At 32.6% G+C, this 15012-nt stretch overlaps 1 protein-coding gene across 1 annotated transcript in view; it reads right to left on the bottom strand.

The window, feature by feature from the left end:
- Window positions 1-15012, bottom strand: part of LOC134710951 (ninein-like protein) — a 53228-nt gene that overhangs the window by 7493 nt on the left and 30723 nt on the right. Inside the window, exons 12-26 of the mRNA XM_063571374.1 lie at window positions 14585-14759; window positions 13913-14029; window positions 13610-13696; window positions 10964-11141; window positions 10465-10560; window positions 9386-9576; window positions 8770-8930; window positions 7812-8214; window positions 7506-7566; window positions 6765-6955; window positions 5955-6149; window positions 4816-4971; window positions 4166-4249; window positions 3863-3973; window positions 1167-1280 (exon numbers count right to left, since the gene is read on the bottom strand). Coding sequence (XP_063427444.1) covers window positions 1167-1280; window positions 3863-3973; window positions 4166-4249; window positions 4816-4971; window positions 5955-6149; window positions 6765-6955; window positions 7506-7566; window positions 7812-8214; window positions 8770-8930; window positions 9386-9576; window positions 10465-10560; window positions 10964-11141; window positions 13610-13696; window positions 13913-14029; window positions 14585-14759 — 2320 coding nt within the window. The remainder of the gene's footprint in view (window positions 1-1166; window positions 1281-3862; window positions 3974-4165; window positions 4250-4815; window positions 4972-5954; window positions 6150-6764; window positions 6956-7505; window positions 7567-7811; window positions 8215-8769; window positions 8931-9385; window positions 9577-10464; window positions 10561-10963; window positions 11142-13609; window positions 13697-13912; window positions 14030-14584; window positions 14760-15012) is intronic.

Here is a 15012-nt window from a genome sequence, read left to right as displayed (position 1 = left end):
TTATTTGTAGATCTTACTTTGCTGAACATTATTGCTGTTTACAGTTTATCTCTATCTATAATAGTATTCAAGATAATAACCAAAAACCGCAAAATTTCTTTAAAAATTACCAATTGGAGGGCAGCAAGCCAACAACCGATTGTCCAATTCATCTGAAAATTTCAGGGCAGATAGATATTGACCTGATAAACATTTTTATCCCATGTCAAAGTTCCTCAAAATGCTTTGGTTTTTGAGTTATAAGCCAAAAACTGCATTTTACCCCTATGTTCTATTTTTAGCCGTGGCGGCCATCTTGGTTGGTTGACCGGGTCACGCCACACATTTTTTAAACTAAATACCCCAAAGATGATTGTGGCCAAGTTTGGATTAATTTGGCTCAGTAGTTTCAGAGGAGAAGATTTTTGTAAAAGATTACTTAGATTTATGAAAAATGGTTAAAAATTGACTATAAAGGGCAATAACTCCTAAAGGGGTCAACTGACCATTTCGGTCATGTTGACTTATTTGTAAATCTAACTTTGCTGAACATTATTACTGTTTACAGTTTATCTCTATCTATAATAATATTCAAGATAATAACCAAAAACAGCAAAATTTCCTCAAAATTACCAATTCAGGGGCAGCAACCCAACAACAGGTTAACCGATTCATCTGAAAATTTCAGGGCAGATAGATCTTGACCTGATAAACATTTTTACCCCATGTCAGATTTCCTCTAAATGCTTTGGTTTTTGAGTTATAAGCCAAAAACTGCATTTTACCCCTATGTTCTATTTTTAGCCGTGGCGGCCATCTTGGTTGGATGACCGGGTCACGCCACACATTTTTTAAACTAGATACCCCAATGATGATTGTGGCCAAGTTTGGTTTGATTTGGCCCAGTAGTTTCAGAGGAGAAGATTTTTGTAAAAGCTAACGCCGGACGACGACGGACGACGGACGACGGACGCCGGACGCCAAGTGATGAGAAAAGCTCACTTGGCCCTTTGGGCCAGGTGAGCTAAAAATTAAACTATATCACCAGTTTTTTACTTTGCAAAAGTTGCACTTTGTGCTCTTTCCTAAACTTAAGAATTTGTTTCTTGTTTATTTCCCTTCAATTTCAAACCCTATCCACTCTTGACCCCAGCCATATAAGTATTAATATTCCTATCAAATTTTACCTGTAATTTAGTAAGGTTCTCAATTTTATGGTCAACATCAGTTAATTTTTGATGTGCAGAATTCAACGAATCTTGTAATTGTTCTCTTTGTTCTACCAATTCATCAATTATACTCTGTGCAAAACAACATGTGCAAACAAAACATAAAACAGTGCTTTTTACTACATATAACATGTTAATAGTTCACAATTAGATCTTATGTTTTCATGAGTTTGACTAGCTGTTCAAAAAACAGGACACTTAAGTTTTTTGTATTTATGTCATGATTTAACAATGACAGATCTGGTGAAAATGTAGTAAAATTAAAATTGAGAAAGGAAATGGAGAATGTGTCAAAGCGAAAACAACCTGACCATAGAGCAGACAACAGCTAAAGGCAACCAATGGGTCTTCAATGTAGCAAGAAACTCCTGCAACTGGTGGCGTCATTCAGCTGGCTCTATTTCATACCAAAAAATCTCAATCAAAATTTTTTTGGCAGCACAAGGTCTTTTACAAAAATAGTTGATGAGAGGAAATATCTTTTTAGGAAAGGAGGTAACTCATATTTTTTTTAAACTTTTTTTTTGAGTATTCAAAAGTCCAATTAGAAATGCCATTATATGTACATGACATTACTGCATCAAATCTGATGCTTACCTATTTTGTAATAGTACCCCTACTGATTTGACAGCTAGTTTAAATATATGAAAACATAAAATCTATTTAGGTCAAAATGAAATATATCAGTTGTTTAAATTTTTATGTCTGATAAAGACCAAATAGATCCAATCCAATTACCATCACCACATATATATTTCATTAGGTGACAGAAAGTAAATCTTAGAAACTGCGAGCTACTGCTCACTGATGATACCCCGCCGCAAGTGGATAATATAAATAGTGTAAAAATATCAGGGGCGGATTTAGGCGGGGGCGTGGCGGGCGTGCGCCCCCCCTAAAATTTGCAAAGCATGGGTTGACTTCAACATATTAAAGTATCAAAAGAGACCATTCAATCTTTTTTAACATTCAAAGTATATTATAAAACAGTCAGTTTAACAGAATCAACATTATTACTAATCAACTGACATACGCTTTATTAAAGTTCAATAAATAATTCACAAGGAAGGTGTCAAACGCGGAGCTGCGTTTGATGACAAATCGATAATTGTTTTTTAGCAGTTAAAGTAAAAAAAAATGTTACATTGAATTTTCGGTTTTTATAATCAATTTTATTGATAATCGAAGTTCAAAAACATCCCTTACTCACTTCAATTTCACAATTTCATCATGACACGGTCAAGAAAACAGTCGGCAGGTGAAATTCTTTTATTGAAAGATATATAGAAATACTGTTTCAAGCGAAAGGTTAGTTTTATTAATTTGTATCTCTGTGTCTATATGTATTTCTCACTTGCAACCTAAATATTCAGCCGAATGCTGTACCGTATTATTGTATGCTTGGGATCCCAAAAAAATAAATATAACTGCGTAAATGCATCTCATTCTGATTTTAGTTGTTGGTGGCGAACACAGTAAAGTCTGGCACGACCTCCGAAAATCAAAAAAGTATTTTAAAAAGCAGATAGTATGAAAAGACAATTAAAAATCGCTGGTAGAACATTTTTAGTATGAAAAATATATTGGTCAGGTGAGCAATTGTGATATCGTCTCACTTTGCGTCCGTCTGTCCGCCCGTCTATCTGTAGAATGTTGTCAGGTGTGGATTAAGGCGGTTTCAGCTTGAAAATTGAATTCCTCGCTTATTTTAACACACAATAGTTCGAGATATCTACATTTCACCCCTTTAGAAGAATATTTCAATAATTTTAGATAAAAAAAAATCCAAAATTTTTTCGCCTCGCTCCGCTCGGCGAAAATAAAAATCTGCGCCCCCCCTAACTGAAAATCCTGGATCCGCCCCTGAATATGCAAGTCTTCGGTAAACAGGAAGTTGTCGAGTGAAGAATCTGAAAACAAATCACACGGTATAGCTGACTTATATAAATCTTGAAACCAAATTTCAGAAATCCTTGTATTGTAGTTCCTGAGAAAAATGTGACGAAAATTTTTAACTTGGTTATCATGTGTAAAATCATACAAGTGTTCGGTAAACAGGAAGTTGTCAAGTGATCAATCTGAAAACGCATCACACGGTATAGCTGACTTAGATAAACCCTGAAACCAAATTTCAGAAATCCTTGTATTGTAGTTCCTGAGAAAAATGGGACGAAAAAAATATTCATGGGACAGACGGACTGACTGATGGACTGATGGACTGACGGACTGACAGACTGACGGAAGGACAGACAGAGGTAAAACAGTAAAAAAGGGGGGGGGGTATAAATGTTATCTGTGTTGAAATTTTATAATATATCTACAAAAGGTTTCAACATAAAGAAGAGATACACAACATGGGGGTAAAACAAAACAACAAAATAAATTGTGTTCATGTAGAAGAAGAAAAACAACAAATAGTTTACACACTGACCAGAGTAAATAAAGTTAAATGACTAATAAATAAAAACATGAATGTTTCTGGTCTGCATATTAGATCAACTGTTTATTACTTCATGTTCATCACCAAATATTACAGATTAGAGAATGTTTTGAAATGGTAGATTTTTTGGTTCATTTAAAGTGCAAGTTCCCAGTAAAACATGAGACTAAAACATGCAAAACATCACATACACACTGACACAACCTAGACCTACCTGTGCATGTGGAGGGATGATTTTAGTTTTATAGGCATCTAATTGGCCTTGTAAGTTATGTATAATGTCCTGTTGTTGGTTACATTTCTTTTCCATGTCTTCCTGTGCAGTCTGAAATAAAAGGAAGAAGAATTTTCAACCATGAAGTATAAACAAGCATTGATTATTTTATGTGTAAAAGCTGAACAATAATGAGTGATATCGATTTTTATTTATTTTTATTCAACATTTCAAAAAGCTTTCAGTCTGCAAGAGTAGAGTGACTCTTTAAGTTATTATTAAGATTTGTTAAAAAATACTCACTTGCAATTCTAGCATTTTTCTCTTTTCTTTTTCTAAGTCTGTCAAATGTTTCTTTAACATATTAATTTCCTCCTCATAAGCAGCCTGTAAATTAAAATAAAATAAGAAATATGATAATATCCTTCAAAAGTTGAAAGCATAAAAAACCATATAAGACAATTAATGGGAGATAACTCTTGATACCACAAACTTGAAACTACAATATATATTAGATCACAATTAGCGATATTTTTCTAAGGCTTGTAGTTTTAATTTGTGGTTGGGTTTTTTGCTTTGTAGATAGACAGGGCTTGAAATTGTGTATATTGCTTAACATCCAACCATTTATTGTATACAAGTAAAGTTGAAGCTTCCTCTCAGTCTCTATTGATGGCAAATGTCAAACTTAACAATGTTAAACATTCATACAAGCAAGCAAGCAATCCAACCAAACCTTTTAACTACAAGCTGTCTGTAAGTTTTGAGGTCAAGCACAACCAAAATATAAAGGCTGAGCAAACCCTACCCTCACCCCCTCATTTAGTTGAGAAATTACCAAAAAGACTATTTTAAAACGATATTGAAAAAAACTGAAACCAACTAATTCCAGTACTTCATTAAGTAAATTACATATTGATTTGATTCTATTCCTTCAATATACATGATCTTACCTTATCTTTGCCTGATTGTTTAGCTGACTGAACAAACTCTGTTTTAACAGCTGATATTGCCCCATCTTTTTCTACCTTTATTTCTCCTATTCTTCTCTCCATTGCCATCTTAGTGGTATTTAGAGTCAACTGTAAATCTTCAATTGTTTTATCAGCCTAGAATATAGAGAGTTTTGTTATTAGAATCAGTAATACATTTGGTTTTAATCTTGAAGTATAGATGTTGTCAATTTTGCGCCTGTCGCAAGTCAGGAGCCTCTGGCCTTTGTAAGTCTTGTATGATTTTTAGTTTTAAGTTTCTTGTGTATGATTCGGAGTTTAGTATGACATCCATTATTACTTTTCTAGTATACATATATTTGAGGGGCCAGCTGAAGGACACCTATGGGTGGGGGAATTCTCGCTACATTGAAGACCCATTGGTGGCCTTCCACTGTTTTCTGCTCTATGGTCCGGTTGTTGTCGCTTTGACACATTCACCATTTCCTTTCTCAATTTTATTATTGTGTCAATATGACATTGCCTACACTTAAATCAGCTGAGTTGACAATAATTTACTGTGAATAGGAAAATTTTCACAGTACTTTTATTTTCGCTATTTTCGCGGTAAGAATTGAAACGCAAAAATAAAACAACCGCGAAAATATCAAGGAAACTCTTTTCATTAACATTAATGAACCGGAAACAAAAGATTTTTGATTGATTTTATCACTTGATTGAAGATATATGTAAAGCTGCTTACTTTCCAAATCATTTATGTGAATATTAGCATAGGCCAATGGGCCATAGCGAATTTAAAACGGCGCGAATTTGGATTGTGTTAGTAAATTGCGAAATAAAGGCGGTGCGAAAATTTCCCGGTTTACAGTATACAGGAGACATTTATGGAAACAAGAAATCATAGAAGCATTTTCCTTTTAATTCTATATACAAGCCAATGCAAATCAAAAGATATAAATCGATGTCTGTTTATCAGATATTTATCAAATCCATTACAAACATTTAAAATCTCAATTAAGAGTATTGAAAGTTTCTGATAATCGATTGATTCAGAAAATCCTTTTTTTCTTCATTTTGTTTTAAGGCAAACATTTCTTGAAGATTTCAGTAAATGATTTCAATATAATGTATAAGCCTACCAGTTTTTTCTCCCTTTGCAGACTGGTAATAGTTTTGGCCATTTCGTCTGTCTTTTTACGATTGGTTCTATTTCTGTCTAGCTCTCGCTGTGCATCCTCTAACTCATTTTGATACATCTCAGACTGTTGCTGTAGTTTACCCCTCTCCTCATCAAAGGCTTCCTTTACTTGTTCCATCTGACCTATTATTTCCTCCTAAAATCAGTCAAAACAAAAAAGTTCATTTTTTTTTAATGTATTTTATTTTTATTACATTTGATTCATTATTTTTTTCGTTGAATACCAACTTTTGTGGGTTTTTAGGGAATAGGTATAAAACACATTTACGAGTTCATCAAAGTGACATTATTCTAGACTTGTTAAGATTTTAGCAACACCACAAAATCAAATATTCTTAAATTTAAAATTTTTCATCAATCCATAAAAACTGGAACCCACAAAAACTAAATTAATCTACAGTACTTCAGAACAAGAGTGTTTTACTTTTTATGCCTCTGATTAATAGACTATTTTTATTCAACACAACCTCTAATATTGTATGAAATTAATTATATGCTGGTATAATTTACTGGTGGATAAAACACAAATGTGTTAGGAAACATTTAAATTTAAACAAATAAATCCAAAACTAAAAAAAACCAAACAGTTGGCAGTTGTTGAAAATCCTCTATTCTGATAACAAAATTAAGACTTAATTGAAATTTATAGTGATCAACTTTAAGCATTTGCAAAAACAGATGCAAAGTGGTATCTACAAAATTGGCAGATTTAAATTTCAATCTTTATATCAAATATTTCTGAACAGTTTACCTCTAATTCCTGTCTAATTTCTCTTGCAATCTCTTCTTGCATTATTTCTCTATCCTCCTCAAACCTCCTGCCAATTATCTCCCTTTCTTCATCTGTTTTATTCTGTAATCCCTCTATTGTTTGTTTCAGTATTTTAATGTCACTTTCATATCGCTGAACCACATGTTCATGTTCTGACTCATATGCATTACCTAAAATATTCAATTTGTGATTCCTTATATAAATTGATACATGTAATATCATAATACACTAATTGTTTAAATTAAGGTGTTAGTTTTCTCAATTGAATTGTTTCACATCTTTTCAGTCAGGGCCTTTAAGAGTACTGGACCATAAGATATGGTTTTTCTCCTTGTTGAAGGCTGTACAGTTGTCTATAAATGCTTACATTCATCTCATTTGATCTATGGTGGATAGTTGTCTCATTGACAATCATACCACTTAAATATCTCTTTATTTTTATATAGTATGTTACAAGTACTAGCAAGAGACAATTATATTTCTTAATACAACTGAGACACACAAATCTCTGAGTTTTCCTCATTAAGGTAAATTCAGGAAAAAAACACTTCATATGCATGAAATTCATTGTTGTTTTCATGTTTTTAAAACACACCATAATGCATCTTGATGTATTATCAAATATGGCATGCAAACTTTCCCAACCTAACTGTTAACTGTTTATCTACAAGGCAGATATCTATGTAGTTCAGAAGGATATTTTTAAAAATAAAAACTTACAAAGTTGGTCTTTCAGCTTTTTGTGAGATTTATCCAAGTAAGATTTTTGTTCTTCTAGCTTCTGAAATATAAACTCATACATTTGTAGCATTATATAGTATAATATGAAATGAAGTCTCAAACAAGTATTCACTTTAACTGGTTAAGATGCACCATAGAAACGATTTTTTAGGTCCTTATAATTTAATTATCCTCTCTTCGTATTTACAGTTATATCTTGGTAATTATTCTTAAACCAAAGTTCATTGTTAGATAACTTTGCTCATACATGTAATACATTCATTCAAACTCCTAATATCAATTTACCTCTTCTAGTATTCTCATATGATCTTTTTCTGTTTTTCTCAGTTTTTGTTCAAACCTTTCGTCAAGACTCGACTTCTCCTCTTTTAATTGTTGTTCATATTCTTCTCTCTGAGAATTAAGCTGTATATTAAGTTCTACTTTCTCTTTCTCAAGCTGTCTAAGTGCTGTCTCTGTATTGGCAAGTGCTGTTTCAAGCTCCTCGTTCATCTCCTGTTGATGGCATTCCATCTCCTCCTTCATGAAGTTCACCTGTTCCTTGAGTTCTGAGTTCTCCTGTTGCATTCTCTGGAAGGCTGAGGTAGGTCCTGTCAGGTACGTCTCCAGTTCTGATTTGTCTTTTTGATACTCTGACTTCACTTTGTTAACATGACCATCTAGTTCTGCCTGATATCTTGATTCAATACTGTTAAATGACATACAAACAAAGCTTTTTAAATTGTAACAGGAGTAATACCTTATAAAAATAAATTGTAATTGGACTTATTAAGCTGTTTCCCTACATTCAGTTCTTTTCTATCCAATTAAAGAGGAATTAAAGGGATTAACATGTACAGGTATTAACCTCAAATATATCTGTATTCCCTGTAAGAATACATTTTCATGATATCAAATTTTGAACAACAAACAATTATAAATAGACAAAAAGGCAAAAAGGCAAACACTATTGTTGACATAATATTTAGAAAATAATTGTAAATCATTTAAATGATATTTTCTTGTATTTCTTGATAATTTCCCCCCCCCCCCCCCCCCCCCCCTGATACAATAAATCATCTTAGCCTGAAAACAATTTCAATAATAAAAAAAGTTGTAATATATAATGAAGTCCGAAAGGTATGAACCATAACATTCAAATTACATTAAAAAAATCAATTCAAAGGAAATCTACTATTGCAATATGAAAAGAATAACAAAATAAGGAAAATTAAAAACAAATTTGAACTGTTTCCTCATATACCTGTCTTTTTCTTCTTTAAACTGTTGCTTTAGAAGATTGATCTGTGACTCATATTTCTGGATCAAGTCTTGTTTCTCATTTACATATTCAGTCTGTAATTCTTGTTGATGCTCAGCTAACTGGTCTAACATTTTCTTGTTCACTTCCTGTTTCATCTTCTCCTATAGCGGTAATGAAAACATTTTACAAATAGTCTCTACTAAGCTAATAAATGTTGCTATCCAAAGAAGCTCATTTTTACATAGGCAATTTGACAATGATGTGGCACATCTTTTTAATAACTTATAAATATTGATTTTTCTTTCTATCAATAGTTTACATTTTGCTGGAGATCCCACTTTATTTGCAAACTACTATTGTAAATACAACTGATCCTTATATCTCTTAGAAAAATTGCTTTTTAGGAATTTTATAGAACCTATGAAGAAATTTATTAACATTATGATAATCTTACAGTCTTTTGTTTTTCTGGTATTTATTACCAACACAATTATTTGTTCATTATCATCAATGAGATTTGGTAAATTTTCAGCACAAATCTGGATTTTGTTTTCCTCCTTTTCCTTAAAGAATACTTTCCAGCTGCAAAATTATGACTTAATTGTAGTTAATTTACCTGATCATTTTTGACTTTCTTTAGTAAATCTGCTTTCTCCTGATCTTGTTTTTCTTCTATCTTTGTAATTTCCATTTTATAGGCTTGGTCTATTTCTTTCTTCTCTCTATCAAAGTTTAGTCTAGTATCATATAACTCTCTTTTCAGTACATCAATATAGTCTCTGTCATTCTGCATACTACTACATACACCTGCAAAATTATTTAAGAAATAATTCATGGGGGCTTGAATTTATTGTGATTTTACCACGGGTTGGCCCTTTATGACAAATATTTTACCATGAGCGATAGCGAAATTTACTTATATGTTTTATTTGTATAAAAAATTGGCTTATACAATATTTTAGCATCGTTTGTTTACGTTTCAATGTTGTGATGATTTTCGGTTTCACAAGCGTGTATTTTCCCGTAAAATGCTTATATTCTGACGTTGGGTATCTCATTCATGAACAAACATATAACGTGGGAGTGCGATCAGAATAGCCTAATCAATATATTCATATTTTACCACGGGTGTGTACTCAAAGCATTTGAAGGACGTCATGTTAGAATACATCATTTTCTATTAAATGACCGTTTGTGTAAGTAATACACACACAAATAATTTTTACACTTAGTGCATTGATATTTAGTACTTTATAATAGCTTTAACTGCCAGTTATGTTTAGTTTATATGGTTTCTTCACATTATATTGAAAATTCAGGCTAACATTGCAATTTTTGGTAGTCAAAACCATCCCAGGTTCTTGAACTAAGCAGTGACTTCATTTTCAATATAATGGAAATTTCTACGACTGTCAGACAAGTGGAAGGTTTATCGCTATAAAACCAGGTTCAACTCACCATTTTCTACATTTGAAAATGCCTGTACCAAGTCAAGAATATGACAGTTGTTGTCATTCGTTTGATGTGTTTTATCATTTGATTTTGCCATTTGATTAGGGACTTTCCGTTTTGAATTTTTCCTCAGAGTACAGTACTTTTGTGATTTTACTTTTTTTTTATAGAGGGCATCCTATCTGAGACACACAGCATTCATTTTACAGAGGTGGATATAAGACCTAATTTGATTGTACTTACTACTGGCATCATCATCATCAGGTGCTGTGGGAAGTCTCCTTCTGATACGTCCAGGATGACATGGGATACCAGTCACACTCTCATCATCAGAGAAATCTATTGAATATAACAAGTCATCTTCATTATAACTATTGAAGGAATATAAGGAGAATTTTGTTAACCAAACTTCGTACTACATGGATATTTTTTTAAATTATCAATAATTTAGTTTTTTTTGCTAAATCAAGAGTACTTATTTTTTCTTATCAACAATATTAATTCATTTGTGTATTATTTGCATATTTTCAAATTATTGAATTTAATTGTCTCTTTTAAAAATTCTTTTGACCATGTTGTCAGAACTTCTTTTGTAATTCATCTATTATCATTCGATGGTAAATAGTTACAGGTAAGTTCATTTTCAGAATAGAATACAACTAACAAATCATTGAATATATTATTGTTATCCTGAATCTAAAATGATGGACAAACCATAAAATGATGTTCCTGTCTGACCTACCTGAAACACTAGACCTAGCACTTCCTCTCTTAGTTCTTATATAATCAGACAGATAAGTTCCATCTTTAACTGGTATCTTTGATGTCCAATCATGAGATGCCTTTGATTTTCTGCTGGGTAGTAGATGTTTTACACTTTCCATTTCAGCTGTAAGTTCATCATTTCTGTCCTTTAAATCCTAAAAAGTTATTCACAAATCATGAGAATAATTGTGGACATTGAAGCATTTTCTTAAAAACTGAGAATTCTTTATCTTATGCTGTTATGCAAGTTATTTTCTATATACGGTAGTTTGCTTTAAGTATAATTTTGATCTCTTTAATTTTTCAATAATAATTAAAATTGACAACAACACTTCAAAAGATCTGCAATTTTATTATCTATGTCTACATGTTTCGCCTGCAAGGCAGGCTTCATCAGGACAATTTTTATACAGAAATTGAGCCCCTGAAGTACTCAAAGTGGTGCATTGAATTTGACGTCGTCATGGTGAGAGAAACAATGAAAAGTGAAAGTAGCAATACAGAGTTATAAATAGATAAGATAAATATAGAAAATTAAAGTTTGTATACAATGTAACTTGAGTTCGTTTTACTATTATATGATACATGAAATTGTTCTAAAGGCTTGGCATCTAATAGGACGAACTTCCCATGGTTCCTACCACTTCGCAAGGCTTCTCTTCCAACCTGGCCATAGTTGGAGGTTACTACTTCCCGGCGCGTCGGCAACAATAGGAAGATTATGATCGCCGCTGTGGATAATAAAATTGTCAAAAACTGTTCCTTTGTTAATTATTTGGTGACTATATAATTTTTGGATCGTCTGCAGTAGTTGGTCTGTATAATGGCATAGTTGTGAATTCCTAGTTCATTTAAGATCGGCGCCCGTGGTACGTTTCTTCTGCAATCATTTATATCTGCTATCATTTATAGATGTATAGGTGGTATCGGACATCTTGGTCATCTTGATTCAGTTGTTATTTCGTTGTAAGTATGGAATATTCCTTGGTCCATGTATATGCTGGTGGCCTGTAGATCGGCGCTGTTAGCTTGGCGGTTCCTTTCGGATGCAGGGGTTCACGATTAAATAATAAATTAAATTCCGCGAGGTGAACCAACGCCTGTGACATCGTTTTGGTAGAGTCCCTGAAGTGGATACCTTGGTATGCCGGGTTGTCAAATCATGCAAATGACTGCAATCCTTAAATAATAATTAAAATTGACAACAACACTTCAAAAGATCTGCAATTTTATTATCTATGTCTACATGTTTCGCCTGCAAGGCAGGCTTCATCAGGACAATTTCCTGATGACCAAGATGTCCGATACCACCTATACATCTATAAATGATAGCAGATATAAATGATTGCAGAAGAAACGTACCACGGGCGCCGATCTTAAATGAACTAGGAATTCACAACTATGCCATTATACAGACCAACTACTGCAGACGATCCAAAAATTATATAGTCACCAAATAATTAACAAAGGAACAGTTTTTGACAATTTTATTATCCACAGCGGCGATCATAATCTTCCTATTGTTGCCGACGCGCCGGGAAGTAGTAACCTCCAACTATGGCCAGGTTGGAAGAGAAGCCTTGCGAAGTGGTAGGAACCATGGGAAGTTCGTCCTATTAGATGCCAAGCCTTTAGAACAATTTCATGTATCATATAATAGTAAAACGAACTCAAGTTACATTGTATACAAACTTTAATTTTCTATATTTATCTTATCTATTTATAACTCTGTATTGCTACTTTCACTTTTCATTGTTTCTCTCACCATGACGACGTCAAATTCAATGCACCACTTTGAGTACTTCAGGGGCTCAATTTCTGTATAAAAATTGTCCTGATGAAGCCTGCCTTGCAGGCGAAACATGTAGACATAGATAATAAAATTGCAGATCTTTTGAAGTGTTGTTGTCAATTTTAATTATTATTTAAGGATTGCAGTCATTTGCATGATTTGACAACCCGGCATACCAAGGTATCCACTTCAGGGACTCTACCAAAACGATGTCACAGGCGTTGGTTCACTTCGCGGAATTTAATTTATTCTTTAATTTTTCAAATTATTGGACAATGACTTGCTAAATATCAGTACATGTATTTTAGAATAAGAACAAAATTAAACTGGCAATTTACATAATTGAACATTTTGCAAGTATCTTACAATATAATATTGGATTAAGGTACAACATATTCATTCAGATTCTATATATGTGTCCAATAAACACAAACCAAATTTGAATACCAGTTTGAACTGCCTATATACTTTCCTTTGGAAGTCTTAAAACCTTAGTAGAAGTTATATTTTATTATTTTGCCACTAAGAAAAATACAAAAAAAGTTACCAATAGTTAATCAAAGGTACCAGGATTATAATTTAGTACGCCAGACGCACGTTTCGTCTTCATAAGACTCATCAGTGACGCTCATATCAAAATAGTTATAAACCAAACAAATACAAAGTTGAAGAGCATTGAGGACCCAAGATTTAGATGTAAACTCATCCCCAATATCAAAATGCAAAAAAATAAGCATGTATAATAAAAGGAACAAAGTAAAATTGATTTGAAAGTGTAAAGTTTTAAACTGTAATTTTTTTTGCTATTATGACAAACACACAATTTCTTACCTTGTTTAACTCTTCCATCTCCTTCATTCTGTCCAGTAAACTGTGTTGGTTAGGTAAGAAAATTCCTTTACTCTCTAGTTCATCAAACTGAAAAATGTATACAAACAGTATGTGTATGGTCAATCTTTTTTATTACAACTGGTGTTTACACCTTAAAAAATAATAAATTTCTCACAAGTTTGGCTAGAGGCATTTGAATCGATTAGCAATCTTAAAGTTATATTTTTAAAAATTGCATTTCAAAAAGGTGGCATTGAAGCTTGGTTTATACTAATTTAATCACAAATATATCTTAAAATATACCTTTCTTTGTAATTCATCTGTTGCTTCAAGTTCTTTCTGAAATCTACAGTTTTGTTTTTCTGTTTCTGCAAGTTTTTCTGTTGTTTCAAACAAATCAGACTCTAATTTCTCTATTTCCTGTTAAAAATAATTGAAAACCTGATACATTTTTGAACTATAGATTTAAAATACAAAATGAAAATGTTACCAATAAAGAATCTTTAATAACTTAAAATATCTCTTCTTCTGCTTTTCAGGTTGGTTTTGTCTTTAAGTTAGCTTTTAATACTTTTTGAAGGTGTGTAACATTCAATTAGTATCCTTTCCTTATTTCTATAGTTTTGTTGGACTCTACCAAGATGTTACAAGCACCTTGTTTCCTCAGTTCTATACCTTGTGAGCTAGTGTAAGATTCTCCCTTAGTCTGCTTTCCTCAAATATTTGGTTCCTTACCTTGTGAGCTAGTGTAAGATTTTCCGTGAGTCTGCTTTCCTCCAATATTTAGTTCCTTACAATATGAACTTGTAGATGATTTTCCTGTCCTCTGCCTTCCTTAAATATCTAGATCCTTTACTTATGAGCTAGAGTAAGATTTTCCATGAGTCAGCCTGCTTCAGATAACTAGTATCTTACCTTATGAGCTAGTGTTAGATTTTCCCTGAGTCTGCTTTCCTCAAATATTTTGTTCCTTACCTTATGAGCTAGAGTGAGATTTTCCCGGAGTCTGCCCTCGTCATGCTTTAGATTTTCCATTTCAGTATGTATCTTAGATTTCAGTTTAGAGGTATGTGCTGAGTATTGTTCTCTTTCATCGTCTAACTGACCCTGTAAACTTTTGATTTGCTCTTGGTATTTACGTTCCACAGTTCTATAAAATTGAATATACCATCAGCACTATCCTTTACTAAATGGCATGAAAATTATACATCAACAAAATATGCACACAATTCTAATAAAAATTAATACATAGAAAACTTTGTTCAATTGTTAAATTGGCTCCCTATTGACACAGTGTACCCTTCTCTCGAATGCATACCCTCATAAGTAATAACTTTTTATGGTCTTCTACAAGAACAGACTTATTTCCCTTATAATTATGGCTATAAATGAACCTTAAATCA

The sequence above is a fragment of the Mytilus trossulus genome, chromosome 3, assembly GCF_036588685.1.
Source record: "Mytilus trossulus isolate FHL-02 chromosome 3, PNRI_Mtr1.1.1.hap1, whole genome shotgun sequence".
In the NCBI taxonomy this organism is placed as follows: domain Eukaryota; kingdom Metazoa; phylum Mollusca; class Bivalvia; order Mytilida; family Mytilidae; genus Mytilus; species Mytilus trossulus.
The sequence above is the reverse complement of the archived record's forward strand: the minus strand, read 5'-3'. Positions and strand labels throughout refer to the sequence as shown.